The sequence below is a fragment of the Lynx rufus genome, unplaced genomic scaffold (assembly GCF_022079265.1).
Source record: "Lynx rufus isolate CCGP_SWC_20201006 ecotype Redwood Valley unplaced genomic scaffold, mLynRuf1.p SCAF_53, whole genome shotgun sequence".
Taxonomy (NCBI): domain Eukaryota; kingdom Metazoa; phylum Chordata; class Mammalia; order Carnivora; family Felidae; genus Lynx; species Lynx rufus.
The window spans coordinates 649,604-677,107 of record NW_025814871.1 but is presented as its reverse complement, the minus strand read 5'-3'; the positions used below and the strand labels follow the sequence as shown (position 1 = coordinate 677,107).

Genomic DNA, 27,504 nt, shown 5'->3' with positions numbered 1-27,504 from the left:
CGACAGGCGACCCCCACCTCAGCCGCGCAGACGGCACAGCAGTGGTGTGGGCACGGTCGGGGGGAAAGGGCCCCCGAAGCGGATCCCCACGGAGGAGAGGCCTCTCCCCTGCTCTCCGCCTACACCTCAGTTAGATGAGCAATTTACACAGAGCCTCCCCTCCACCGGCTCACAGATGGCTCTGTCAGCAGTGACCACTCAACCGGGGGGGGGCTGCCCTCGGGGTCCCCGTGTCACTAAAGGGGCACCAGGCAGTGGTGACCAGTAGGGTGGGAGGCGAGGCGGCTGGCAGAGGCCCAGCCAAGGGCCAGCTCCCTGCCCTTGTCCGCCCCCACCACGTGCCCACCACCAAGGCCCACGGCTCAGACAATAGGCCCTCCGGGCAACACGGCCCGGGCCTCGGTAAGGGGCTCTGAGCCCCCACTGCCCGGCGAGCCCTACAAGCACAGGTGCAGGGTCTGACCCCCGCGGGGCATCCACCCGCCCCACCCTCCCTGCACCTTCCAGCAAGAAAACCAGAGAAGCCATTAGCACTCCACAGGCAGGGCGCCGCGTCCGGAGGCCTGGGGAGCAGGACATAAGCCGGACGTGATTGGGAAAGTGCTCGTTGGCAGAAGGCGGGACCCCCTGGGGACCAGACCTGAGCTCCCAGAAGCCCAGGGGCGGGAGCAGCTCAGGGCCTGCAGCGGGGAGGCTAGAGGGAGGCAAGGAAAAAGGAGAGAGACCTGCCCATCGCCCACCGGTGCCGGGCCTGCTGCCCCGTGCAGGAACCTCGGTGACTGGCATACACTAGGTGCTCGATAAATGCTGACAGAGCAAGAGAGTCACCGGACACGGGAGCCCAGGGGAGGAGAGCACCCTTAGCAGGGACAGGACACCTGCGACCTGGCAGGACATTTATTGGGCCTGCTGACGTCAGAACCATGCGGACGCACGGGCAGGAACAGGGAGGACACTGAGGCAGGTGTCATGGGCAGTACCCACCCAGACACTGGACAAGTTCACGGGGCACGTTCTAAAGAACAGAGACCCCGGGCCACCCTGGACCCTCCGAGCCAGGACCTGGGGCCTCCGGAGGGGCCGCTGGGGGTCCAGGGAGGGCAGCACATGAGGCCGTGAGACCCACAGGTCTGTCTCGGTGGCCACCTGGGGCACGTGGACAGGGGGCCGGCCCTCCTCCTGGAACCACCGCTAGGCTCCGAGGGACAGAAAGCAGTCCCAGCTGGGCCGACAGGCACCAACTCGCGGCTTCAGGCCGCGTCCACCCCTGCCCCGTCCGTTGACGGGACACGACCTTGGCCGATAAGGCCCGGAAGGCCGTGCTTCAAGGATGCCCGTTTCTCGATGTACCCGATGAAGGCCGGGGGTGTGTGGAACGTTCTGTCGCCGAGAGGGCCTAGGGCCCCCCGGTCAGGGGTAGCTGAGGGGCACCCGCCGCCAGAGCCCCCCGCACAGGCAATTCTTGATCCAGCGCTGTTCCCACTGCTTGACGGCCGTAGTCTTATTGGGTGACCTGAGCATGGTGACGCAGCCACACCTGGGGGCAGAGCCGGCAGGGTGAGGCGCGGGGGTGGGGTGGGGCCTGCCCTCAGCCCTGCTGCTGGGCCTCTGCACGTGCTGCACCCCCCCCCCCCCCCCCGCCAGAGCGCCGTTCCCGGAGCCGGCCGACACCGAGCTGGCTCCGCCACACCTCTGCGTCCCGGCTCAGCCCCGTGAGTGGCCACGGGTGTGGGCTTTTCGAGTCCCGGCCTGGCCGCTCCCCGGCAGCGTGACCCTGAGCGCCAGAACCTGCTCCCGGTCCCGGGGTTGTGTGGCGGCAAGTGGGGCTGCGTCTGCAAAGCGCCCGGCCTTCGTTTCCGCACCCGCCGGGTGACGGAGAGCTCCCCCGGGGCAGGCTCGGGCTGCGGGCACAGCTCGCCACCGATGCCCCAGGAGAGGGTGCTCAGGACCCCCCAAGGCGGCCGCGGCCCTCGCTGGGAGGCGCTCCCACGACCCGTGTTCACAGGCAGGGAGACAGGCTCGTGGCGGGAAGCCACCGGCCCCGGGGCAGGGCTGAGGGCGGGCGCTCACCGGGTACAGGCCTTGCACTCCTCCGTGGGGTAGGCTCCCAGGTGCAGCCTTCGCAGGTGGTCGATCTTGGGCTGGCCCGGCGCCCTGGCGGACGAGAGGGGACACGTGAGGCGCACACACACCAGACACGGGTCATCTCTGACGCGTGCCCTCTGCCCGCACACTCAACGGCGCCAGAAAGCTCTGGAAGCCACCGAGAACCCGCGGGGAGGGGCCGAGAACTGCATTTGAATGTTTCCAAAACAACACATTTTAAATCTCATTGTGATCGACCTCCTCTTCTCTTAAAGTTTTTCCCGAAACCCAAACCCAAATGAGTCAGGCGGTCCCTCCCACGGCAACACAAGAAGGAATGCCCGAAGCATTACACCCAAAGGGGGCCCCCGGGTGCTGACTTTCCCCCTTTGGCTCATCTGCGATTTCTGAAATTTCCACCCAAAGTAACGGACCTCGCGGAGGATTCGCGGGTCTCTCTTCACCACGTGAGCGTCCAAAACGGGGAAGCACCTTGTGCGACCTGGGGTCAGTGACCGCACCTCTGTCGCCTGAAAAGTGGGGACAAACCCCTGCCCCGCGGTGCTGCTGCGCAGCGAGGGCTCACACGGGAGTCTACGCTAGGGTGACTGCCCCCTTACGGGGGCAGAGGCCGCAGCCCGAGTCCTCGAGGTCAAGCACACGGCACTCCACGCAAGGGTGACGCGCCAGACGGAGGGCAGGACACGGCCGAGCGCAAGGATGGAGAAAGGCGGCGGGGGAGTCGGGGACCGAGCGGGGCGGAGCCCCGAAGGCGGCACCAGCAGGGCGCACGCGCAGGGGGCGAGGCGGAGCCGGGCACACACCTGCTGAGGCCGTCGGGCTGCACGGCGGCGCAGGCAGGCAGGGCGGGGGCCCTGCCGAACTGCAGGCGCAGAGGCTGCTTGGGCTGCAGGCGGCTGACGAGGCCGTCGCTGACGGGCAGCCAGTCCAGGCTGGGAATGAGCAGCTGGCTGGGCAGCAGGCAGCACTCGTCGACGAGCGCCTCGTCCGGCTCGCTCGTGGGGCCCTCGTCACGGCCTGCGGGGAGGGGACCGTGGGGGTGCTGCGCTGGGCGGCCCTGCCCGGAGCGGGGCACCGAGGCCTCCTTGGAGCTCGGAGCAGCGGTCCCGGGCTCAGGCCCCAGCTCTACCCTGACCTCCCGAGCGTCAGGACCCACTTATTCGCTTAACGAGTACACGGGCAGCGCGGGGCGTCCTTCCGAGAACAGGGCCTGCCGCAAACACGCGACCCGGTGACACAAGACAAGCAAACGGGCGCAGACGTCTAGCGAGCACCCGTGCTGGGCGCTGGGGACCACGACCGTTCAAGCTGGGGGAGCCTGCCCTGGGGGAGTGGGGCGTCTCGGCCAGGACTCGTGTTTTGATGGGGGGACGAGAGCCGAGGGCCGGCGTCTTACAGCAGATCCAGAGCTTGGTGAGCAGGCGAAAGAGCAGGGACATGCTGTCTTGGGTGTCTGAGGTGGCCGTGTACACGGGCAAGCAGCTGGGCTTTAGCAGGCCCCAGATCCGGATGACGACCATCAGCTCCCGCAGCATGCCCAGCGAGGTGCCGTCCCGCAGGAAGCTGTGTCCCGGCCGCAGCGGGGAGCCCTGTGGGGGAGGCACCCGGGCCACAGGCCTAAGCGCGTGCGGCATCCTATCCTAGGACCCCGGTGTGCGGGGAGATGGGCCGGCTTCCCTCGCACAGGCCGGGGGAGCCCCGGGCACCGGCCCCCGGCTTTTCTGACGCGCAACGGACGGCTCCGGCTCCTGGACGCCACGCAGTGCCAGCAGGGGAGGGGAGGCGGTCCCCCCCCACCCCCCACCCCCCACCCCCCGGCACGTAATGCGTGCGGGGGCGGGGACGCGGCCCGCTGGCTCCGGCGGCAGCGCAGCCGGGACCGTGGAGGCGGGCTGGGGGGAGGGGCCGCACCTGGTTGGGCAGACTGGCCAGCAAGTAGAGCACGAAGTCGCCCACCCACTGCAGCAGCTGCTGGAGCGCCTGCAGCGTGTTCATGTCCAGGACGAACTCTTCCGTCTTGAGGTTGATCATGACCTTGTCTATGTCTGGGAGGAGACGGGAGGTCAGGCGCCCCCCGGCCTCACGGTTCACGCACCCGGGGGCCGCGCCGACGCCCGGCAGCACCCACTGCGAGAGCCGGGCCCTGGGTCAGAGCGGCCCCTCTGCGGCCCCTCTGCGGCCCCGCCCCCCCCCCCCCCCAGCCTGGCCCGGCCGATGCTCCCCTGGGGCGAGCCCGGTGGGGGCCGGGGCGGCACCCACCGGCGTCCGTGATCTTGGCGCAGACCTCGGTCAGCCGGTCACCGGGGCTCTTGTCGGGCGTGTTGAGGAAGTGTGGGCGCAGGAGGGACTTGAGCGTGGAGCTGACGGCCACGAGGAAGAGCTTGGCGTGGTAGTCGCACACGCGGGCCACCGTGCAGGGCGACAGCTTGCACAGCGAGGCCTTCATGGCCAGGATCCGGGTGGACAGGACCTGGGCGGGCAGGTGGCGTGAGCGGGCGGCCCCCGAGGGGCCCGGAAGCGGCGCCCTCCCCCTCCCCCCCCCGCGGGGCGGGGCAGCAAGGGCGAGGGGCGGGGCGGGGAGGCAAGGGCGAGGGGCGGGGCGGGGAGGCAAGGGCGAGGGGCGCCCCCCCCCAAAGAGGCCCTCCACCTGCTGCAGGGCCGCGTTCTGGCGCGTGTACTCCTCGTGCAGCCTCTCCACCAGGCTCTGCACCATGGCGGGCTGCACGTGCAGGAGGGTGTCCCACCAGTCGTAGCCGGTCACCATGCAGTACTCCAGCAGGAAGAGCAAGTGCCGCAGGGCCAGGCTCACGTCCAGCGCGTGGCCCATGGAGGGCGAGATGCGAAGCATGCTCAGCTGCAGGGGAGGACGGGGCGGGGAGCGCTGCGGGACCCCGCACCCCCTCCCCGGGCCGTCCCGCCGGCCAGGGGGTGGGGAGGCCGCACGCGCTGTGTCTGCGCTGCGGCGGCACCTCCGAGGCCCCGTCACACCCGCCCGGGGCTTCTGGGGGACCGGCCTGTCACCAAGCTGCGTGGCCGGCGCGGACCCACTCGAGGGCCACGGGGGTCTCCGCAGAGACACAGACCCTGTTCTCCAGAAGCGGAACGCCTCACGCCAGGCCAGGCCCGTCTCCTGGAGACCCCAACGGCGGAGCAAACGAGCAAGGGATTCGCTCACGAGTCAGGAGTCGCAACGTGAATGCAGAAGCCGGTTTCCTAGTCAGCACGGGAGGCGGGGGGATGGGCGGGCACGGCCACAGGGTGAGCGCACACAGCTCGCCCCTTCCTCCAGGCCCCCTTCCTCCAGGCCGAGGCCAAGTCCCTCCGGGAACAAGGACACCCGCTGAGCACCCGCTACCCTTACGCTTACGTGCTTCACCGCACTTGATTCCAGAAATCCTACGTGAACAGCAACCACCCCAACGGCTCCTGCCGAGCACCTACTAGGCGCCACAGACCACGCCGCAGGAGCTTTGATTAGACCTCAGAGGCGACGGCCTCGGGCCGGGGAGCAGCAGGGAGGCGGCTCTGAAGCTTACCTTCCCGTGGTTGTCGATGCCGACCAGGGCCAGAGACGTCCAGGAGAGCTGCATGGCCTTGAAGTGGACGGCGGGGCCGGTGGTCCGCGGGCGCTTGATGGCCGGCTCGTCCGCGGAGCGCGGGGCCGCAGAACTGTAGAAGACGGCCATGCTCTGCAGCGACAGCCGGTGCACGATGTGGACGCTGCCGTCGTGAAAGGCCAGGGCCAGCCCTACAGGCCAGAGCACAGGCCGCTCAGCCGCCTGGGGGCCCGCCCAGGGGAGAGGCGTGGCCCCAGGCCACCCACAGCCCACCAGCCGTCCCCCACAGCCAGCCGCTTTCCCCGCATCCTTTGCCAACAGCCCCAGGTTCGGGCTACGCCCCACCTCCTCCCCAAGGTGTGGCTGACGGGAGCAAACGGGTCCCTTCCAGGGAGACGGTGGGAGGGGACGGTGAATGCAAAGGCCCCGGGGCCCAGGAGCACACAGGGGCCTCGAGGGGAGGATGGGGGGTGGGGAGGCCTAACCCCCACGACCAGTGGGCGGCAGGGTTAGGGCTCACGTTGAGTCCTGACTCACCTGAGGTCAGGGACACCTGCAACTGAGCCCAGGACCGACACCTGAGGCGCCATAACAGAGCGCTGCCTACCTAAAAAGTCCGCCCCAAGTTCCCAACCTCGTCCTTACTGGTCGCTAACAGCCCTTTATGCACGCAGTGTTCCGTTAGCCACTCTCACGGCCTGGGAGCGTGTGGGATCCCGGAAGCGGGGCCGCCTGGCGGACAGGGGCGGGCCCCACGGCCCTAAGACTTGAGCCCCGGGCTCAGAGCCCACCGCCCCCAGGGGCTCGCGCCAGCTGTACCGAGGCCGGGGTAGAACTGGGTGTCGCTGGCCACCTTCAGGTCAGTGTTGGTGAGCGAGATGGGCAGCTTAGGCAGCGCCACGGCAGACACGCGGTCCAGGTCGTTGGTGGCCGACAGGATCCGCCACTTGAGAATCATGGGCTGTTTGTCACCAACTGAAAAGGGGGCCGGGGGAACGGGAAAACAACAACAGAATGAGAAATGCCACACGGCAGACCCCCGCCGGGGACGCCAGGCACGGCCGCCCCAGCACCCCCGTCTCCGGCCCTGCGCTGGGGACCCGGCCCCGCTCCGTCCCTCAAAGCACTCCATAGCCCAGGCAGCGGAAGGGTCCACGGCAGGCACGTGACACATGTGGGCCACCAGTCCTGCCCTGGGACCTCGCCCGACCAGGAGGCCACAGGCAGTGGGAGGGAGGCCGCCGTGACCCCGGCTGAGGCTGGAGCAGAGAAGCAGGGTGCACCCCGCTCCCGGCCACCACAAGCCCTGGCGACACAGCCAGCTCGCGGCGCGTCTTCCGGTGACGGGACAGGTCCTGGGCGGAGCCCAGCTCGGCCCGCCTGCTAAGGCTTGAGCTGGACGGTCAAGGGGCCACAGATCCGCGCCCCTGCACCCACACCCCCCGGCAACAGGCAGAGTGCTTTCCGGGCGTCCCGGCGTGGCTAGAGGGCGCGGGCCAACATGATGCAAGAGGAGACACAGGGTGGATTTGCCGGGACGTGCCTGGGCAAGCCTGCAGGGACACGCGGCCATGGGGGGAGATCAGGTGCACGGCCCACGCTGCCGGAAGGTGACGGCAGGCACACAAACCAGGGAGGAGCGGCGGAGGCGGCGCCCCCCCCAGAGCCGCGCGGGGCCACGGCTGTGAGCCAAGTTGAGCTGGTTGTTACACGGCACAACCAACCGTCAAACAGCGTCTCCCAGCCGCCCACCTGTCTCGAGAGCTCGGCTCTGAACGGCTTGCCACAGCTCATAAACCTGCCGCAGACCCGAGCCCCCCAGGGGAAACTGAGGCCCAGGGAGCACTGAGACTGCCTGAGGCCAGAGTGTAATTTCGCATCTAACAAGGATGACGTCCAGACAGCACCCGCGGGCCAGTGGTCACACCGAGCACTGCACAAATGCTACGCGATGGCTGTGGCCAGGCTGGCCCTGGGGCTGGTCACCCACTGCACTGGGGCATAGGGACCGTGCAGACCTGTGTGGCCCTGCCCGCCACACACGGTCATGCCGGCCGCCAGCGACGAGCTCACTCAGGACGCGGGGTCCGGGGAAGGTGCTCCGTGCTAACCACTGGGCCCCCGCAGCGGGCAGCTTCTGTAACCACCCCATGGCCCCCGTGGGGGGGCAGGAGCTGCGGGGCCTCTTGACATGGCTTCATTCGTAGTTCCCGCTTAGCACCCTCCCGAGCAGCGAACCGCTCCAGGGTCCATTAGCGCTAATCAGCAGAGAGCCCTGCTCTCATCAGCTGCAAATGCTATTTGTGGGCCCCGGGGGGCCTTCATCCCCTCTGAGCTCCGGCGGTGAAAATCAAGTGGCTTTTCCGACTTCGCAGTCATTAAAGGCTGGGCCAGCACGTCCCGAGCTCTGTCGGGGGGAGTGGGCACGGTCTTCAGGGAGGCTGGCACCATCTGGAGCCACCGGGGGCTCCACATTGAGTGCAGGGACAGGGGAGGGGGAGGTGAGCCATTGGGTACGTCCTGGGGAAAGTCCGTCACCCCTCTGGGTCTGTTTCCTCACCGTAAACCAGGGTTTCTGGAGGGTTCTGTTTTTAGGATTAAGTGCCCTCTGTGGCCCAGGGGACCGTGTGTACCCCCAGCCCTGCCGCACCGCCTGCTTGCTCCCCTTCGCTCAGCCCGCTCTAGCTCCTGCCTCACGCCCCAGGACCTTTGCACCACAGCTCCCTCAAGCAGGCACATGCTCCCCGCAGGAGGTGTGAGAGTGAGGCAGTCAGGCGACCCGCCCGTGGGATGACCGGGTAGGACCTCGCCTCTCTGAGCCCCGGGTCAGGTGGCTGTCTGGGACAGGAGCGAAGAGGCTGCATCGGCAGGGGTGAAGAGGGTGGGGCAGGCTGACACGGCCTGGCTGCTCGGAGCAGCTCCCTCACGCTGCCCCGGGAACGGGGAGACTCACCCACAGGCGAGATCTGCTGGAAGACGTTGTTCACGGGAAGCCCCTCCTTCCGCAGAGACCAACATTCCACGATGCTGCTCGTCTGGCTGGACGCACACAGGAGCACCTGCGGAGGCGGCCGCTGGTCAGGAGTGTGGAGCCGGAATGGCGGATTTCCCCCAGGGGAGAGCAAGGGGGAAGCTTCACGAAGCCGGGGCCTTACACTGGAACCCGGGGTGACCGCTGGACAACTGCCCCAGAGACGTCCCCGTCCTGGTCCCGGGACCCGCAGGCTGTGGGGCCCAGCGTCCTCACGAGGTCCCCACGAGGGTGGGGCGAAGGGTCAGAGGCAGAGAGCCGGGCGGACCCCACGCTGCTGGCCGTGGGGATGAGGAGGGGCCGCGAGCCCAGGATGGGGCGCCTCGGGAAGCCAGAAGAGGGGGACACGGGGCTCCCTGGGGCCCCGGGGGGGGGGTGTTAGCCCCACGTCCGACCCCGGACCCCAGAACTCGCGGGGAGGAGCGTGCGGCCAGGGGAGCGGGCCCGGGGCAGGACTCACCTGCTCTGACATGTCACGGGCCAGGAACTTGAGGTGGGTGATGGCGGGGAACTTGTCCTTGCGGTTGAGGTCGGTGGTGCAGCGCATGAACAGCGAGGGCAGGATCTCGGTGTCGATGCGGCACTTCTCGCTGACCACGCTCACGCACACCTTGTAGAACTGCACGGGGGAGGCGCTGCTGCCGTCCGCGGTGGCCACCACGATGTTGCCGCCGCCCGTGAAGGCGATGTCCGCCAGGGCCACGCGGCCGCGCAGCCGGCACAGACTCTCTGTTGACGTCAGCACCTGCCCGCTGGGCTTGAGCAGGGACACGGTGACCAGGCCGCTGACCGTCACCGCGATCCAGCCCTCCATTGGCTTGCCGCCGAACAGCGTGAGGGACGGCGAGAATTTGACGCGGGAGAACTTCTCGCCGAAGCTGGAGGCGCCCGACTGTGGGGGGAGAAGGGAGCACGGGGTCTGCTTACTGCCGATGCTGGACCCAGCTGAGGACGTCAGCAACAGATGGCCTGCCCAGACTTTAGGGGTCTGCCCTTTGTGACCTGACAACCCCCCCTCGGGGTGCAGAAAGAGGAATTCTGGGGTGCACTGGATTCTGAGAACAGCTGTCAGTTAAATGAACGGTTCACTGAGGATACCAGCCACCAGCTGAATGGAAGGTTCATTAAGGACAGCAGCCATCAGTTAAATGGGGGCTCACAGAAAACACAGGTGCTGACAGCCTGATTGAAGGCATGAATCGGGCGAGTTGGGCCTGGACTAGAAAAACCAAAGAGTGCTGGTGGCGGGAGAGGAGGAGCCAGATGGCGGGGGGACAGGCAGGGTGCACGGTCTCACCTACTGCAATGGCACCGGCTTGCTCGGGTGAACACCCACCTTTTCCACGTGCAACGCCAGCTTCACCCCATTGTGCAGCCAGGACAGCGCCACGATGGGGTCCCCCTCCACCAAGCTGCCCACAGAGCTCTCCCAGCTGTTGGCCAGGTGGTCGGCCATGCTCCAGCACTTGATCTGCCCGTCAGCATCAGCCGACAGGAGCCGGGAGCCTGTGGACCACAAATCCACACTGCAAACCCTCAGGGTGCACAGGGGCAGCGATTCCAGTGCGTTCAGGGCCTGGGAGGAGCAAGCTGGTGGAGGCTGAGCAGGGGAGTGGCATAAGGTGTGTTCGCGGGGATGTGACAATTGTAACAGATTGAGGGTTCGAGTCCCAGCTGTGAACTCTGGGGACGTGACCAGGAAGAGACAGAGTGTGTTACCCTGAGATTCAGGATCAAGGGAGAGCATCGCTATCCCCCTCAGTCTTGTAGAACCACCCATGCCCAGGCCGGGCCTCACCTGACTGGTCCCACTCCAGGCAGGTGATGGCCTCGCTGTGCTCTGAGTTGACGGAGTGCACATCCCAGGGGTGTTCCGTATCCAGGATGTGGATCATGCGGGTGAGGTCTGCGGGGACAGCACACAGCACAGCAGCGGTAACAACCAGGAAGCTACGACAACCCCGGGAGGGGTCAGGGATGAATCCAGCGACCATGCCACCCACGGGGGAGTCAGGGGCGTCTGCTGCTGACCACACAGACAGCCTCCACACAGGTGCTATGGAGGAAGAGGCTTCTGTGTTCCCTTGGAAACCGAAGCAGGCCTGAACCTGGCCACGGTGTTTTTACAAGAGACACAGAAAATAGAACAGGGAGAAAATGATCCCCAAAGGCTAATGATGGGCATCTCTCCACGGTCTCTTCCCCTTTAAATTTCTCTGCTTTTCTGTTTTTTTCCTAATACGTATTACCCAGACAGTAAAGGGAAAACAGCCCCCAACTAAGTACCTTAGACGTTTTCAAATGCAAGATAGTAACATGGACGGTCTGGAAGCCTTAGTGGACCCCGCTCCCTTGCCCCATTTCATCCCTCGGGGGTGATTCCAGCACCGGGTATAGGGAGCACAGCATCTGGCCTCTGCACACCTGCGAGCCTGGCGTCCTCACTACCCCGTTATGGATGAGAAAACCCTGAGAGGGCCCACATGGGTGAGGGGCAGCTCCCAGGCAGGCCTGGAGACCCAAAGTTCCCCCACAGGGACACACAGGAGCGGGGCTGGGGTCAAGGAGGCACACACCTTGGTCGTCATTTCGAAGGTCGGTGGTGAAGGCAATGAGGTTACGGCAGGACCAGGCACAGGCCAGAGGCACCGACGGACAGTGGGTACTCTTGGGCCATCTCTCCCACTCGCAGACGTAAGCCAGATCCATTGTGCCCACAGGCCACAGGTCACACCCTGAGGACAGTCACCAGCTCCTGGGGCTGGGGGGGGGGGGGGAGACTGGCTCATCAGTGACATTCACTGAGTGCCTGCAGGATGCCGAGCTCCACACTGGACACCCGGTTCCCACAGGGAATGAAAGGAACCCAACCGATTCTCTACGATTCCCTGCCCTTGGGTCTCATGTGCTGTGTGATTGAAGCTGAATTTTAAACAGGGGGACGGGGAGGTCTCGTCAGGGAGACAACATCAAAGCAGAGGTGTGAGGGAGCAAGACACACGACGTCTGGGGGAAGGTGGAGGGGACAGCAAACGCAAAGGCCCAGAGGCTGGACGGAGCCTGGGGTGTTCAAGGAGTGGCCAAGCAGCCCAGGCAGCTAGAGCAGATGAGTGAAGGGAAAGGGGGCCAGAGGTGATGAGGGTGGGTGGGGGGGGGGCGCTGGAGGCCTTCACCCTAGTGGGGTGGGGGGGAGCCCGGGGAGGGCGATGAACTATTTACATTTGCGCAGGACCCCTCCGGCGGGCTGGAGTGCACCACCAGGGGTGGGGCGGAGGGGAGTGCACTGGTCCCCGTAGGCAGCAATAAAGGCAGTGGGAAGCGCATGCAGGGGTCGGGCCTGGGTCCATCCTGGGGGAAGAGCTAGGAGACCCCATCCAGCGGAGGCAGAGAGTCGTGCCCCAGGCGGGACTTGCTGAGCCCAACAATGACAATGCTCTACGCGCAGGCACCGATTACAGGTTACTCCTTCTTTCACAGAAGCGCCGTCAGCTCCCTTTCTCTGAGTCATGACCCCCAGGTCCCGCTACGTCTTCGAGCCCAGACCAGGGACACCAAGGCCCCTCCCACAAGCCCCCCGCAAGTCTTTTAAGTTCTGCCCTCAAAGCCCCAGTCCCCATCCCCTACAATCTTTCCTTTCCAGAATCCCCTCCCAGTTTCCTCCTTGAGCCCCCGAGCCCGGCCTAAGCTCTCAGACTCCACCCCAGGGACCCCAAACCCTTCACCTGCCAGGTGTTCACGGGGCCCTCCTGGTCCCACCGCCAAATCCCCCGTTATCCTCGAGCCCCACCCCCAGCCCGGGCCAGACCCCCCAGTTAGTCCCCGGCTCCACGCAAGTTTCCGCCACAACCCCCCAGACCCCGCCCAGCGACCCCGGCCAGCCGCGCGCCCGGCCCCCTCTGACCCCGCAGGCCCCGCCCCGGGCCCGCGGGTCCCCGCCTCCTCCGGGCTGCGTTCCCACCCTCCCCCGGCCGCGGGCGCCGAGCGGACGCTGGCTGTCCCCTGCGGGCCCCGAAGCCCCGCGCTCACCAGGCCGGCCCAGGAGCCAAGCTGAGCAGGCGGCCGCGGCCCCGAGTCTCTCTAGCTCCCCGGTTCCGGCGCCGCCATCTTCCCCGGGACCAACGAGTCGCCCGCGCAGCGCGGCCGCTTCCCAGAGGCTTCTGGGACGGCGGCGACTCCGCCCCTCTTCCGGGATATTTGCATATGGGACTTTACAGCGTCCCAGCAGCCACCTGAGTTATATTTGGTGGAACAATGAACACTTTCTCAGTTTCAGTGAGTGATCGCATTTGATCGCACTATATATTGTAGGAATCTAGGGGAAAGATGGATCGCTGACTCCTTTTAAAAGAATTCACCCTTTGTGTAAAGACATTTTCTTTGGGCACTATAAATATCCTTGTGCTGGGCCGCACGTTTGTGCTCGCTTCGGCAGCACATATACTAAAATTGGAACGATACAGAGAAGATTAGCATGGCCCCTGCGCAAGGATGACACGCAAATTCGTGAAGCGTTCCATATTTTGCTGCTCTACTCCGGGCTCTTCCGAGCGGGGAAACTGAGGCTCCACAGGTGAAGCGACTCTCCCTTCACAGGCCCTTCCCCGATTTTCGGGTCCTCCCGCGGGCTGCAGGGGAGGGCTGGAGGCTTCGGGCCTGGCCCGGCCGGGGCACCCCGCGGGCAGGGGGAAAGGCTCCTCGTGCAAGTGGCTGCACCCTCTGGGACCCCGGGCCTCCGGCGTCCATGCCAGCCACGTGGACTTCCGCGATTTAGCGTCTGCCCTTAAAACTCTTAGGATGCGTGTTAAACGGGCCCCCGCACACCCAAGCGCCCGGACCCGGCCCGAGAGAAGGAACCAGGCTCCGTGCAGAAACACACAGGCCTAGCTGGAGCCTCCCGCGGCTCAAAGTGACAACGACGGGGGTCCCGGGGCTCATGTATAAAAACCCCACAACGACGGGGGTGCCTCAGAGAGACCCAAGGCTGCGAGGGCCAAACCTGGACCGTGACCAGAATAACACCGGATGGCCAGTCGAGCTAGAAAGTAAATCTTCATGCGTCCCAAATGGTTGCATAAGTGAACGCCTGAGGGAGAGGAGACAAATGTCCCTGCGGCATTCTCAATAATTAACATAGATCTTCTGTCCTCAGGGAGGTGGTTCCCAGCCCCCAGTCCTCTGTGTGGGGGGCACGCACTAACGCCTTCCGGCCAGGATAGTGCGGCGGGGAAGGAGCTTCCCAGTGCGGAGCCCCACCGGCACCCCCGGCCGGGAGACCAGGCTCGATGTCAGCAGTGAGGAGCCTCGTGGGCAGCGGGGCCCCCAATGTGATGGCACCAGCGAGACGCTTCCCTCAGCGTCTGAACCCCCCGCTGGGTTCATCCTGCAGGACACTGGGCCAATCCCGGACACACACAGGGAGGCCACGTGAAGACGCAGGCAGGGGCTGGAACGAGGTGGCCACAGGCCAAGGAATGCCAGGGACCCCCAGAAGCTCGAAGAGGCAAGAAGGCCCCTCCCCTGGAGCTTCACAGCCCTGCCACAGGTTGGGTTTCGACTCCGGCTTCCAGGACTGGGAGACAAGAAATTCCTGTGGTTTTAAGCCACAGCTGGGGTACTTTGTCCTGGCCACCCCAGGACGATCACACAAGTGACTTTTTGGACGGTGGGCGGCTGGGAAATGGTGGAGCTGGGGTTGGAACGTGGGCACCTGGGAAGGGCACGAGCCAGGCGGCAGAACCAGCGGCCTCTCCCTACACGCCTCCTCAGTGTAAGGCTTCATCCCCAGGCCTTCGGCCCTCAGCGACTGAGACTCCACACATCCTGAGCACCTCTGTGCACCGGCCCCCCCCCCCAGCCATACCCCCAAGGAAAGCCCCACAGCTGGAGACCAGAGAGCAGAGCACCAGAAATTTATTGAACTCTCCACTTTTCCCAAAGCACAACTAGACACACACACACACACACACACACACACACACACACGGGAGGGTCCCCCAGCCCTGCTCTTGTGGGACATGCCAGGGTGGCCAGTGAGAGGTCAGCCCAAGGCAACAGGCCAGAGCTAGGCTAGGGGGAGGGCAAAGGGACACGGACAGGGGAATGGGGCAGTCCTAGGGCAGAGGCTTCTGGCTGGAAGAAGTCCTGATCCCGCAGGATGAAGGGAGGAGGGGTGTAGAGCAAATGGGGCCCCAAGAGCCACCAAAAGCCACCCGTGGAGGACAAACATGTTCCAAAAGGGTGGCAAGACCAGCCTCTAAGATGCAGCCCCTGTCCTAGGGCGTGGGGCACACGCGCAGGCGCACACGACAGAACACGCCTGGAAACGGGGCGGAGCCCCAGGCCCCCCCCTCCCCCACATCCAAGCCAAAAGCTGGGGGATGGGGGAGGATCAAACAGGGACTGGAACAAAGTCCCCCGATTTATCAGTTGGGGCAAGTTTTTGGTTTTTCTTCCCAAAAGGGAAATTTAAAAATCTACAACAAATCATGCCAAATTCATTAAAAGTGATAAAAACCCAGCCTGTCGCTCCTTGCTTAAGTTTCAGACGGGGCCGAAAAAGCTGAACGAAGAAGGAACACGGAAGTGACCAGGCCGGGTCTCCTCGCTCAAACTCAAGTCCCGGAGCGGGGAGCTGCAAGGCCAGGACAGTCCGGCGTGGGGGGCCAGGGCCTCGCGTTTATCTGGGAGAGGCGGGCTGGGAAGGAGTCAGAGTGATAGCCCCCCCCCCAGGGGTAGAGCACGTCTGCAGGGACAAATCCTCCAAATAATAAAGATACTTTAGCGAATGGCACGGGAGGCCTGGGGGAGGGGAGGCCGGGGGCGGGGGAGGGGGGGGCGGCCATCAGCTGCGCTGCTCCAGATACGCGGACAGGAGCAGTCCCGGTGGCAGGAAGTCCAGGTGGCGGTTGCTGACTTTCATCTGCCTCTTGCCCTCCAGGTCCGCACCTGTGAGGGGCAGGGGGCGCAACGATGAGGACAGCATGGGGGAAGGGCCCACGAGGTCACCGCCTCCATCCCTGCCCTCTCGGGGGGTGGCGGGGGGGGGGGGCTGCTTCCGCATCAGGGCTCGAGTGGCCCAACCCCCACCCGCCCCACCGCCCTTCACTCCCGAACCTGAACCGGCCATGCACACCCGAGCTCATTCCATCTCCCCTCCTCCCATCTTGCCAGGGCCCCTCCTCCTCCTCCGTGTCCGGGCCGTGGCCCAACTCCTGCGGGGAAGCACCCCAGGACGGGGTAGCACCCCCAGCCCAGCCCCTCGGTCCCGAGTCTGTGGGAACAAAGGGAAGGGAGCGTGGGAGGGGCCGTCCCTGAGTTGCCATGGAAACCGTCACCTCAGCAACTCCGGGCAGGAGGGCGCACCCAGAGGCAGTGAGGACTCTCCCTGGGGCACTGTGTCCTGAGAACACCCCCGTGGTAAAAGCGGAGACACAGGCCCCAGGAGGGGGACTCGCCGAAGTCACCTGGGCGGCACGGTGGAGGAGGGCTGCAGGGAGAGCTGCAGCTAAACAACCTTGCACCCAGCATGGAGCCAGACGCACAGGGAGCTTCCAAAGAACTCGAACTTTGCTCATGCTGCCCCTCCTCCTCCAGAAGCACCGCCCCCCCGGTACCCAGGCCCTCTGTGACTCGGGCCTTGGTGTCCCCAGGGTGCATCAGCCAGGTGGGGCCCCGTGGGTCGGCAGCACTTACTGGCTGAGATGAGGTCCATGTACTGACAGATGGCGTGAAGCAGGAGTCTCTCGAAACTGGAGAGGAACGGAAGGTAAACGGTGGAGAGCCAGAGCCAGTCCCTGGAGGGGCACATTGGGCTCATCCCCACCCTGTCACCTGTTGTCCAGCATGGCCGTGTACACGGCCTGGGGAGACACAGAGAAAAACCTCAGCAGCCTCTCCTCCCAGGTCTCCAGAGTCTCCTGCAGGGGAAACAGGTCTAGGGGTGAGGCCAACTATGAGGCTGGGGCCAAGCTGTCTACACCCCATGCCCAGGGGAGCCTCTGGAGCCCAAAGCCCTGGGTTCAAACGTGGCTTCTGACCTGCTATATGAAGCTACATAACCCTTTCCGAAGATACCAGGCACTGAGATATCCCCATGCTTCTGAACCCCTGTGCCCTCCTCCTGGTGAACTCCTACACATCCCGCAGTACCCACTGTCATTGCCCCTGCCCCTCCCACCCTCATGGAAAGCCCATTCCCGGCCCAGTTCCTGCACTCTGATCACACTGGCCTGTGTACTGCCTTGTCTCCAATACCATCTGCACTGGGTAACGGACTACCCCTGACACCACCACCAATTGAGAAAGTGAGGAAAAAAAGGTAATTAAAAAAAACAGGCAGGTGGAAAAAGATGAGGCCTGGCCCGGTATTCACCATGGGGATGCGGCTCCGCTTGAGGACAGTTCTCAGACGCCGGCTGATGCGCTGGAAGCACTCACGGGGTGTGTAGGCTGGGTCCTCTGCAAGAGTTCTGGGCTTGGGGCAGCGTCTAGAGCAAGCCCCTGGCCCGCCCCACACACCGGCTCCTCCACACCTGTCCCTGGGCACCGCCCACACACTAGGCTCCTCCCCTCCCCGGGCAACGCCCCCCCACAGGGCTCCTCCCCACGTCTCCCCCAAGCACTGCCCACTCGCTGGGTCCCTCCCCACTCCCCCCCAGGCACCGCCCACACGTGGCATCACTCCCCTTGTCCCTGGGCACCGCCCACACGCCAGGCCCCTCCCCACCTCTGCCCGGGCACCACCCACGCACTGGCTCCTCCCCTCCTCTCCTCCGGGACCCGCCCCCACACTGGCTCCTCCCCTCCTCTCCCCCGAGCACCGCCCACACACCTGGCTCCTCCCCTCCTCTCCCCCCGAGCACCGCCCACACACTGGCTCCTCCCCTCCTCTCCCCCGGGCCCCGCCCGCACAATGGCTCCTCCCTGTCCCTGTCCCGCCCACACACCAGGCCCCTCCCCACCTCTGCCCGGGCACCACCCACACTGGCTCCTCCCCTCCTCTCCCCCCGAGCACCGCCCACACACTGGCTCCTCCCCTCCTCTCCCCGGGCCCCGCCCACACATTGGCTCCTCCCCGTCCCTGGCCCGCCCACACACCAGGCCCCTCCCCACCTCTGCCCGGGCACCACCCACACACTGGCTCCTCCCCTCCTCTCCCCCCGAGCACCGCCCACACACTGGCTCCTCCCCTCCTCTCCCCGGGCCCCGCCCACACATTGGCTCCTCCCCGTCCCTGGCCCGCCCACACACCAGGCCCCTCCCCACCTCTGCCCGGGCACCACCCACACACTGGTTCCTCCCCTCCTCTGCCCTGAGCACCGCCCACACACCTGGCTCCTCCCCGTCCCTGGCCCGCCCACACACCAGGCCCCTCCCCACCTCTGCCCGGGCACCACCCACACTGGCTCCTCCCCTCCTCTCCCCCGAGCACCGCCCACACACCTGGCTCCTCCCCTCCTCTCCCAGGGCCCCGCCCACACATTGGCTCCTCCCTGTCCCTGGCCCGCCCCCACACCAGGCCCCTCCCCACTTCTGCCCGGGCACCACCCCCACACTGGCTCCTCCCCTCCTCTGCCCCGAGCACCGCCCACACACCTGGCTCCTCCCCGTCCCTGGCCCGCCCACACACCAGGCCCCTCCCCACCTCTGCCCGGGCACCACCCACACACTGGCTCCTCCCCTCCTCTCCCCCCGAGCACCGCCCACACACTGGCTCCTCCCCTCCTCTTCCCCCGAGCACCGCCCACACACTGGCTCCTCCCCTCCTTTCCCCCGAGCACCGCCCACACATTGGCTCCTCCCCGTCCCTGGCCCGCCCACACACCAGGCCCCTCCCCACCTCTGCCCGGGCACCACACACACACACACTGGCTCCTCCCCTCCTCTGCCCCGAGCACCGCCCACACACCTGGCTCCTCCCCGTTCCTGGCCCGCCCACACAGGATCAGCTAGGCGTACACCCTCCGTACCTCTGGTCCCCCCAACCTCCCGTCCAGGCCCGCACCTCTCCTTCGATCCTCCCCGCGGCCGGGCCCCCTCCTCCGTGCCTTGCTCTTGCCCTCATCCTCCAGGTAGCGGAGAACCCGTTCCTGCTCCTCCCCAGAGCGGTTCATGAAGTCATTCCAGACCTAGAAGAGAGGCGCGCTGGACCCAGGCGTCCTCAGCCCCGGGTTCTCCATATGGCCAATGCACACAGAGGGCCACAAAGTGTGCGGAAATACCCCTTGTAGACACGTTTGCCCGCTACAGGGTACCCGCAGACCGCTCCTCCAGCAGGGATTGGTATGGACCAAATGTGCCCTCGGTGGAGTCCTTCATTCCCAATGAGGGGCAGATGAATCGGGAGTGCCGGAAACTTCTGGGGTACGTGGGAGTTCTGGCTTTGTCTGGGGATCCCCAGGGAAACAGAGAGGGTGGGCATAGAGGAACCAGAGGGGGATGGGTGCAGATGGGTGCTCCTGACCGAGGGACCAGCATAGGCCGCGTGCGGCAGCGGAAGCGAGAACAGAGAGGAGGCCCGCGTGGCCGGAGCAGAGGGAGGCAGTGACCAGGGCACGGGGGCCCCACCTCCACGTAGGTCTCATTGCTGCAGGCCTCTGCGAAGATGCCGGGTGCTGCGGGGGGGGCCAGGTCCCCATCGTCCAGACCAGCTGTGCCCCCGTCTGTCTCCAGCAGCGTTAGGAGGTACTGGGCTAGATGGAAACAGATGGTCTCTGGGCTGGGGGGTGGCATTTGGGGCCCCCCAGTCTCCTTAGAAACCCAAGGACCATGTTTCCTCCCCTGGCCTCTGTATGTATGTAGGGCCTTTACGCTCTGGCTCACACTGGTCTCCCCACCCCCGTGCTCCACCTGTCTTTCCCAGAAGGCGCAGAAACCATCTAGCCTCCACCTCCAGAACTCCTCCTTCTCCGGGCTCGTTGAACTCCTATGCATCTTTCAAAACCTGAGCTCCAACGCCCAGAGCTCCGTCTAGCCCACCGCCAGCATTGCCAGCTCAGGGTCAGACTCAGGGTAGAAGCACCGGGTGATACCAACAGACACACAGTTCTCATCTGGGCCCCAGGAACCCCCCCCCCCGGAGGTGCCCCCAGCCCCCGCTCACTGTTCTCTAGACGCTGAAGGCTCTTCCGCCCCTTGGCCTTGGGCACGAGGTCAGAGTTCCGCACGGCCTGGTTGATGAAGTGTTGCTTCCGCTTGGATGCTGACAGCCTCTTCACCTGGGAGCCAGCTAGAGCGGGCAGGCAGCCCGGAAGGGGCCTGTGGGCCGGGGTTGGGGTGGGGAGGCAGGCCTCAGGGCCAACACAGGCCAGGACCCCCACCATGGCCACTGCCGCTTGGTTTCCCTCAGCAACGGGAGCCCTAGACCCTTAAAATTGCCGTTTGTTTCATGGTCACATCCCCCAGGAGGCCCGTACAGTCGTGATGACAGATTAGTAAACTGGGGCTCGGAGAGGAGCAGACACTGGCCTGCATTCACACCTTGGGTGGGTGGCCAAGAAGAGTTCCCAGGCTTCCGGATCTTACCGCAAGCTAGTGGGACCCAGAGTCTCCAGGTTTGAACACTGCCCTCCTCTTGGAGTTTTTCTCAAGAGGCCTTATTATTATTATTATTTTTTGAGACTTTTTAAAAGTTTATTTATTTACGCAATCTCTGTACCCAATGTGGGGCTCCCAGCCGGGCACCCCATCAAAAGACTTGATTTAATGGAGCAACCCCCATGCCAGCAGCAGAGACACCGAGAAACATCCCCCGGAAGCTGAAGGTGACGGCCAAGTCTATCTGCCTTCTGTCCCTGGAGTCCCCCTGAAATGTGCCCCCCTTGGAACTAATCTGCTGTCCTCCAAGCAAATGGCATTAATGTGTAGATGAATTAGCCGCATGGCCAGGCGTCCCACTGGGGACCCACGGGCCAGCTGCAGACACGACACGGGGCCGGGACGGAGCGCTAGATGGAAACATCCTGGCAAGTTCCGGCCTTCCAGGTCAGCCCCTGACGACCCCCAGACCACAGGGGGGATGGTCCCCACTGGGCCACAGAACCCTCACACTGCAGGGGCAATGGTGGATCCTGACCCTCAGGGGGTCTGGGCGCCAGGATGGCCCCTCCCGCGTCCTAACTCCCTCTCCCTCTGTCTGCTCCAGCCACAGGGCCTCCTCACCGCCCCTCCGGCAATGCCACACGCCGTCCCACCCGCCGGCCTGTACCCCCTGCCCGGTGCACGCTCCCCCTGCGTCTGAATGGCTCACTCCTTTGAACGTTTCCTTTGGCTCTGTTCTAACCTGTCAGGGAGACCCCGGCCCCTTTATGCAATATGTCACTGCTTTGTTTTCCTGATCACCGTAGACTGCCAGCCTCGTCCACCGAAGTCCCCACGCACTCACCCACCGAGACTGGCACCCAGCAGGTGGTCCGAAAACCGACTGCCGCATCGGTTCTCAAAAAAATCCCACAATTCCAAGACTGAGTAGGACTCCGAGTCCAAAATGCCCCCCAAACCTTCTGGTACCCAAAGTTCCCAGGACACAAATTAAAAACAGAAGTGTGGCCTCTTCCCTCCAAGCCACCAGTAGGCTCTAGAAAACCGTGAAACTCCAGGACTGTGGCAGAGACCTTGTAGGGGTTAGGAATGAAGCGAGTGCTCCGTGGGGTCTATACATATGTGAAGCGTCCCCAGCCTTAAGCATCTGTCCTCTGTAGAATGGCCATTACATCTTGGTCAAAAAGCAAACAGGCTGATGAGACTCGGCACGGCATGAGGTCACAGTGGAGCGGGTAAGCAGCACGGGCTCCCCGGGGAACAGTTTCTGCCAAAATCCATGCTGCTGTCTGACGAATAAACTCACACACGCACTAGTACCCATCAACAGGAGCACACGGCAGAGGTACGGTTCGGGTCCTGGAATCTCAGCCCCGAGTTCAAATCCTAGCTAGGATGCTTCACGGTGGAACCGGGAGCCTCAGCTCACTCTCTGCCAAGTTAGGACAAGAATGGCCTCTGTGTGGGGCGCCTGGGTGGCTCAGTTGGTTAAGCGTCTGACTCTTGAGCTCAGCTCAGGCCCTGATCTCTGGGTTATGAGTTCAAGCCCTGTGTTGGGGCTTACATTAAAAAAAATAATAATAATAACAAACGGCCCCTGTGAGTCTGAAAGGGGACACTCGGGGCCACAAGGGGCCAGGGCAGACATCAACCCAGCTGCAACTTGCTTGGTTTCCTCCTGTCATGGGGAGCTCACCCCCTCTGCCACGCTGTTGTGAATACTCATTTTCACCATCACTATCGTGCGGGAGGCTGGTGATACTATGTTGAGGCCCATTAAATTAGCAACTGAGACACAAAGTCATTATCTCAAGATCCCACAGTCGCGAGGAAGGCGACCGGCCGGCACGGGGAGAGGTAAGTCAAGTCAGCACAGAGCCAGTGACTGTGAGGCCGGATCCACACTGAGGGCTGCCTCCCTGAGGCCCACCCCAAGCCCCAGTTCACCGTAGCTCTCCCCGGGCTCCAATGTCTATGTCTCCACCCTGGCAGCTGGACAGCGTCCAGAACGGCAGCCTGGTGGGGCTGATAACAGAGTCCGCATCCGGCGCGGGGGGTGGTTATCAGGAGATGTCAGAGCAGGGCTGAGTCCTCAGGACCTGGGGCTCGGAGAAATGGGGCTTCCCCACCACCTCTTGAGAGTGGCAGAGCCAGGATTTGAACCCGGTCGGAACAGCAACACCCCCTTGAACCATTCGGCCTCCTGCTTCCCTCTGGGCCCCTCAGACCACCCCCCACACCTGGTTGAGACCCAACGGGGCCCTCCCTTGCTCCACCACCATGCATGGCTCCCCAGAACCCTGAGGGCAAGGCCCAGCTCCATCTTGACCTGGCATCAGAAGCCCTGCCCTGCCCTGCACCGGGACCACAGGGGCCTGTGTCCGGCCCCATAGGCTTCTGGAGGGCTCGCCACCCTCTCGTGGGCCTCCTGCGCTGAGCCGAGCCCTGGAAATCGAGTCCCACCACCAACTCAAGCTTGCTGACCTCAACCAAATTCCAGCAGGAGACAAGAAACGTGTGGTCTCCAGGGCCAACGACCGGGCCTGGTCCCCGCTCGAGGAAGAGAGGACAGCAGAAGCGGGCAGGACAGAGATGGCAATACCCACAAGTGCCCAGCAAATCGGATCTGTAACGAAGGCTGACGGGAGAGGGACGTGTGGCAGCACAAAGGTTGTGTAAAACACACCTACACATCAAAAATCAGTGCCTCACCCCATCCTCTGCTCCCTTCACCGTGCCCCAAAGCCCCCAGGAACAGTCTACCTCAGGGCCTTTGCTGAGCCTTCTGCCGGAAGTACCTTTCTTGGCACAGTCTGCCGTCGGCTCAGATGCCACCTCCTGGGAGAAACCGCCGTGCTCCTGGACAGCCCGACCAGCCCCATTACCCCGCCTCACCTGTTGCTGCCCAGAACCAGCTGGTCTGCTCATCTATTTACTATTTAACCCTCCTTTCCCGAACTACACGCTTGCAGACGGGATGGGGTCGGCCCCGCCCCTGCTGTGGCCCGGGCACCTGCCCACAGAGACCGCTTCACGGATGGGGAAACCGGCAACGCAGACGGGGTGCCTTAGGCTTCCTGGACCTGACAGGCCTCAGGAAATGCCCGTGTCCTCAAGGTGCCTGTCCAGTGAGGGTGGACAGGCCCCAGGTAGAAACAGCTGCTAAGTCAGCTTGGGTCCGGGGAGAACAGCCTCCTTTGTCTCCCCCAGTTCTGTTCCCCGCGGGTTCTGAAAGGGGGCCTCTTGCCACCTGCTCTGTTGGGCTCCGGGGTACCTTCTCTGGCACCGGTCCCCCTCCCCCAGGAACAAGCAAGAGAGGAACCTACTTCCCCAAGCAGGAAACCAAGGGGGGGAGGGCTCCGAGCGGAGGTGACTCAGGCTGGGGCGGGGCCCCGCGGCCCCCAGCAGCGGCCACACCCCGGGGGACACGGGGTGCCGCGGTGGCACCCACCTGGCAAGTTAATACCCGCTCCGGGTGCTTAAGGCCCCTTCAAAGAAGGGAAGTCCCACGTCTGTGGAGACCCACGTGGCCTCCGGGCAGGTACCGGGCGGAAATCGTAACAGCACAGCGGCAACGAAACAGAATGAGACGCTTGGGACAACACAGAATGCGCGCGTCCTTTTGCGGGGCACCTCTGAGCGCAGGGTCCCTGACACCCCCCCACCTCGTCCCAGGCACTGCGAGAAGAGGCCGCTGGTCTATCTCGTTGTACAGATGGAGAAACTGAGGCACAGAAGCTGGAGTGACCGGCACACGGACGGACGACGAGGCAGCCGATTCCTCGCTCCCCGCCCCCCACCCCCCCAGGACCAGGGCGACAGCGCGGTTTTCGGCATAAACACCCCGCTTCCGCGGAAGTGTGCCCGGCCCCTCTGGGGTCCCACCTGCAGCGGCGGCCCCGCCCCCTCCCGCTCCCGCTGACCCGGTGTTGAAGCACCCCCCCCCCCGTTAAGTACTCAGACACGAACAAAGAGCCCTGTGTCCTCGGGGGGTGGGGGCTGGAAAACCCCACGGGGCGCGCACAGGACTGGCTGTGGGGTGCAGACCCCGCGTGGGGGGACAGCGGCTCGTGCGTTAGCGCCCGCAACACCAAAACGGACTCGGGGGACGCGGCGCGCAGCGACACCACCTCGCCACCTCACCCGAGCGGGCGGCCAGGCGCGCGACACCCCCAAAGCGAGACAATACGCGGGCGCGGGGCTGAGGGGGCACTTCTGGGCCCCGGGGGCACGCCAACGCACGAACCGGGTGCCTCCCTCCGCCCAGCAGACGCGCGGGCCGGCCGGGGGCGGGATCCCCCCGGGGGACGACAAAGCCCCCTCCTCCCACCCCCACCACCGTCCGGGGCACCCCCAAGGAAAAGGGGCGGGGCGGGCCTGGGGCTGCAGCCGGACCCGAGGGGAGAGGGGAGAGCGGAGAGGGGAGAGGGGAGAGGGGAGAGCGGAGAGGGGAGAGCGGAGAGGGGAGAGCGGAGAGCGGAGAGGGGAGAGCGGAGAGGGGAGAGGGGAGGGGCCCCGGAGTCCTGGAGGGCGTGCCCCGCCCGCCCCGCCGCGCTCACAGCGTCCGCCGCCCGCCGGGGGCGCTTCCCACCGCCGCCGCCTCCGAGCCGCCCTCCGGGTTCTCCAGCGCGACCATGGCTCGGACGCTGCTGCCGCCGCCGCCGCCCGGCAGGGCCTTCTCGGGCCGAGCAGGAAGTGACGGGCGCCCAGAGGCGGGCCGGGGCGGGGCCTGGAGGCTGGACGCGCGGGGCGGGGACCGAGGCCGCAGGGCCAGCCAGATCCCGGGGCACACACGGGGAGACCGAGGCGGCGGGTAGCGAGATCCCCCCGCCCCCGAAGCCTGGAGGCCGGTGGGCGGGGCACCCAGCCTCCAGGGGCTGGTCGGGGAAACCGAGGCCTGGGGAGCTAGGAAAGAGGGGGGCATCCATCTCAGAGGCAGGAGACAGATGAAATGACCCAAGCCGCGCCCCCACCCCGGCCCCCAGCCCCGAGTCCACCAGACTCTCCCAGTCCTGTTTCAGTGCGGCCCCTGGAGCCCTGACTCCTTTACTCATCTCTGAAAATAGACGTTAAAAGGGGGGGGGGGGGGCGCCTAGGTGGCTCAGTCGATTAAGCTCTGACTTGGGCTTGGGTCATGCGGTCAGTGGGTTCGAGCCCTGTTGGGACTCTGTGCTGACAGCTCCGAGCCTGGAGCTGCTTCAGATTCTGTGTCTTCCTCTCTCTCTGCTCCTCCCCCACTCACACTCTGTCTCCCTGTCAAAATAAATAAGCATAATAATTTAAAAATTTTTTTAATAAAACAATTTTTTTTTTTTTTTACATAGGGCAACATCAGTTCCCACCCCCTTTCACCCCTGAGGATTTGTTCATTTAACCAATGTCCACTGTCAGCAGGGCCCAGTGATGGGCTCTGGGGTGTGGCAGTGGCCAGGACAGACCCTTCCCCCTCGGAGTGGGGCAGGAAAGAGGAGTTCTCCGAGAGAGGGACTGGCAGGCTGCAAAGTGAGAAGAGTGTGTCAGGCAGAGAGGACAGCCAGTGCAAAGGCCCTGGGGTATCCAGAGCGACCGGAGCAGGGTGATGAGTGAGCATGAGGGGGAAGGAGGCACAGGGCCGAGGGTGGACCCGTGAGCCCTGCGGTCCTGTGATGGCGGGCTGGGAGCAGAGAATCGAACCTGTGGAATCTGGCCGGAATACACCCTTCAGTCTACAAGAAAAGTGGAAACCAGGACCACGTGAAGAGACGCCACAGGGAGACAGCGGCCGCAGACAGCCTGTTGGAAATCGTGCCGGAGAATGACCGGATCACTTTAACAAACACACAGGGTAGGGAGGAGGGGCTGCTAAAAGAGCCCCCAAAGCACGTACTATGTGGCATCATACAGATAAATGTGAAAGGAGCCAAATGAATCAAAGGTGATATAAATCCAGAAAGAAGGCGCCTGCGGGGGGGGGGCGGCCAGCAGGGGGTCCTGGGGGGGTTGGTTCCCGCTGGTTCTGGGGGGCGGGGATTGGTTCCTGCTCCCGCCCCCGAGAACTAACTGCCCAATAAATGTGCTAATTCTAGAGCATGCGACCGGGCCTCCCCCCCATTCTGGGGTCTCCTTTCTGGGGAACCTGGGTTGGTACCCTCCTGACACCCGCCTGGACCCTCGGCCGCCCCAGGAGCTGCCGCTGCTCTCCCCACAGCCCCCACCTCAAAGAAGTTTCTCTTCCTTTTCTGATTGTTTAAGCCGTTGTCCAGAATCGTCCTCAAGATGGAACGCGGGTGGACAGAAAAAGTATCTGGGGTACGTGGGGTACACGTGCCCTTGCAAACTGCCCTCCACCTGGTTCCTACCCCCAGTGGCACAGGTGCCCACGCCCCCAGTGCGAGCGTCCAATAGGGGCAGCCAGTCAGGCAGGGGGCCACACCCCCATCCACAGCCAAGGAGTCCCCGCAGGCTGTGTACTTCAAGAACAGATATCTTCTGGGGGCGCCCGGTGGCTCAGTCGGTTAGCGTCTGATTCTGGCTCAGGCCACGATCTCGTGCCCACCTTGGGCTCTGCGCCGACAGCTCAGAGCCTGGAGCCTGCTTCAGATTCTCTGTCCCCCTCTCTGTCTGTCCCACCCCCCCACCCCCCGCTTGTGCTCTGTCCCTCTGTCTCGCTCTCAAAAATAATTAACGTTAAAAATACATATATGAAAAAGAACGGGTGTCTTCGAACTGCCAGTTCCCCGGCAGACCTGCCCTGCTCTGAGCCTTCCATGGCTCTCCCGTGCCCCTTCTCCCAGCCTCTGATGGGGGCTGGCCTCCCTGCCAGCCAGGGCCCACCCACCCGGAGCCCCAGCCACGCGGAAGACTAACAGGGCGCCTTCTCTGGTCTCTGTCTTGTCCCCGCCGCTTGCCTGTCCTCTGAGTCTCAACCCCCTGGTTAGGCGCGCCCTCTAGGGTCCACAGCAGCGTCCACACAGCCTCCCCCCTCCCCTCTCCCCTGGTCCCCCGAGCCCCACCTCCAGCCTGTCCCCTCCAGGGCTCCGGGGCCAGACTGTGCAAGGAGAGCAAAAGGGGGAGAAGGTGGCTGTGCACGTGAGTGGAGGGCGCACGGGCAGGTGAAGGAGTGGCCAGCGGCTGCGGGAGAGGCGGGGACCAGGGGGGCGCAGGGTATAAAGTGGCCGCGGCTGCGTCGGCAGCAGAGAAGCCGCCCTGCCCGGCGGAGTCGCCCTCCGGGTCTGGTGGCCTGCAGCCGAGACCCTTCCCAGGCTCCGCGGGCGTGTCCCCAGCAGGCAGCGA

At 64.7% G+C, this 27,504-nt stretch overlaps 2 protein-coding genes and 1 non-coding gene across 6 annotated transcripts; 1 reads left to right on the top strand and 2 right to left on the bottom strand.

The window, feature by feature from the left end:
• Window positions 1–882: 882 nt before the first annotated feature.
• MED16 (mediator complex subunit 16) lies at window positions 883–12,825 on the bottom strand. Its single transcript, XM_047100770.1, has 15 exons — window positions 12,721–12,825; window positions 11,271–11,455; window positions 10,493–10,600; window positions 10,031–10,200; window positions 9,155–9,586; window positions 8,617–8,722; window positions 6,483–6,638; window positions 5,643–5,854; window positions 4,754–4,960; window positions 4,366–4,576; window positions 4,018–4,151; window positions 3,503–3,695; window positions 2,910–3,123; window positions 2,071–2,154; window positions 883–1,537 (listed from the first exon to the last, which is right to left on the bottom strand). Exons 2-15 carry the CDS (start codon window positions 11,401–11,403, stop codon window positions 1,411–1,413), a joined length of 2,487 nt encoding a protein of 828 aa, XP_046956726.1. The 5' UTR covers window positions 11,404–11,455; window positions 12,721–12,825; the 3' UTR covers window positions 883–1,410.
• A 285-nt stretch (window positions 12,826–13,110) lies between these two features.
• Window positions 13,111–13,217, top strand: LOC124527711 (U6 spliceosomal RNA). Its single transcript, XR_006965945.1, has one exon. It is a non-coding gene; the product is annotated as a U6 spliceosomal RNA (small nuclear RNA).
• Window positions 13,218–14,588: 1,371 nt separating this feature from the next.
• R3HDM4 (R3H domain containing 4) lies at window positions 14,589–24,899 on the bottom strand. 4 transcript variants are annotated; one of them, XM_047100743.1, is made up of 10 exons: window positions 23,031–24,056; window positions 22,717–22,870; window positions 19,796–19,950; window positions 19,261–19,385; window positions 18,698–18,821; window positions 17,066–17,151; window positions 16,525–16,610; window positions 16,387–16,442; window positions 16,029–16,180; window positions 14,589–15,639 (listed from the first exon to the last, which is right to left on the bottom strand). In XM_047100743.1, exons 1-10 carry the CDS (start codon window positions 23,158–23,160, stop codon window positions 15,610–15,612), a joined length of 1,098 nt encoding a protein of 365 aa, XP_046956699.1. In that variant the 5' UTR covers window positions 23,161–24,056; the 3' UTR covers window positions 14,589–15,609. The 4 variants fall into 4 exon arrangements, with proteins under 4 accessions (XP_046956699.1, XP_046956696.1, XP_046956700.1 ...); XM_047100740.1 differs by lacking the exons at window positions 22,717–22,870; window positions 23,031–24,056 and adding an exon at window positions 24,792–24,899; XM_047100744.1 differs by lacking the exon at window positions 22,717–22,870 and having other exon boundaries at window positions 22,996–24,049.
• Between the last annotated feature and the right edge of the window lie 2,605 nt (window positions 24,900–27,504).

What these genes read in the sequence shown, in the direction of transcription:
- MED16 (XM_047100770.1), bottom strand. Translation starts at nt 11,403, where the DNA reads ATGGATCTGGCTTACGTCTGCGAGTGGGAGAGATGGCCCAAGAGTACC. An exon ending in AGAACGCGGCCCTGCAGCAG is followed by an intron (nt 4,577 to 4,753) that starts GTGGAGGGCCTC and finishes CTGCCCGCCCAG; the next exon opens with GTCCTGTCCACCCGGATCCT. An exon ending in CACCAAGCTCTGGATCTGCT is followed by an intron (nt 3,124 to 3,502) that starts GTAAGACGCCGG and finishes CCCTCCCCGCAG; the next exon opens with GCCGTGACGAGGGCCCCACG.
- R3HDM4 (XM_047100743.1), bottom strand. Translation starts at nt 23,160, where the DNA reads ATGAGCAGACCAGCTGGTTCTGGGCAGCAACAGGTGAGGCGGGGTAAT. An exon ending in GGCAGACTGTGCCAAGAAAG is followed by an intron (nt 22,871 to 23,030) that starts GTACTTCCGGCA and finishes CTCTCCCGTCAG; the next exon opens with CCTTCGTTACAGATCCGATT. An exon ending in ACGGCCATGCTGGACAACAG is followed by an intron (nt 16,443 to 16,524) that starts GTGACAGGGTGG and finishes GTTCCTCTCCAG; the next exon opens with TTTCGAGAGACTCCTGCTTC.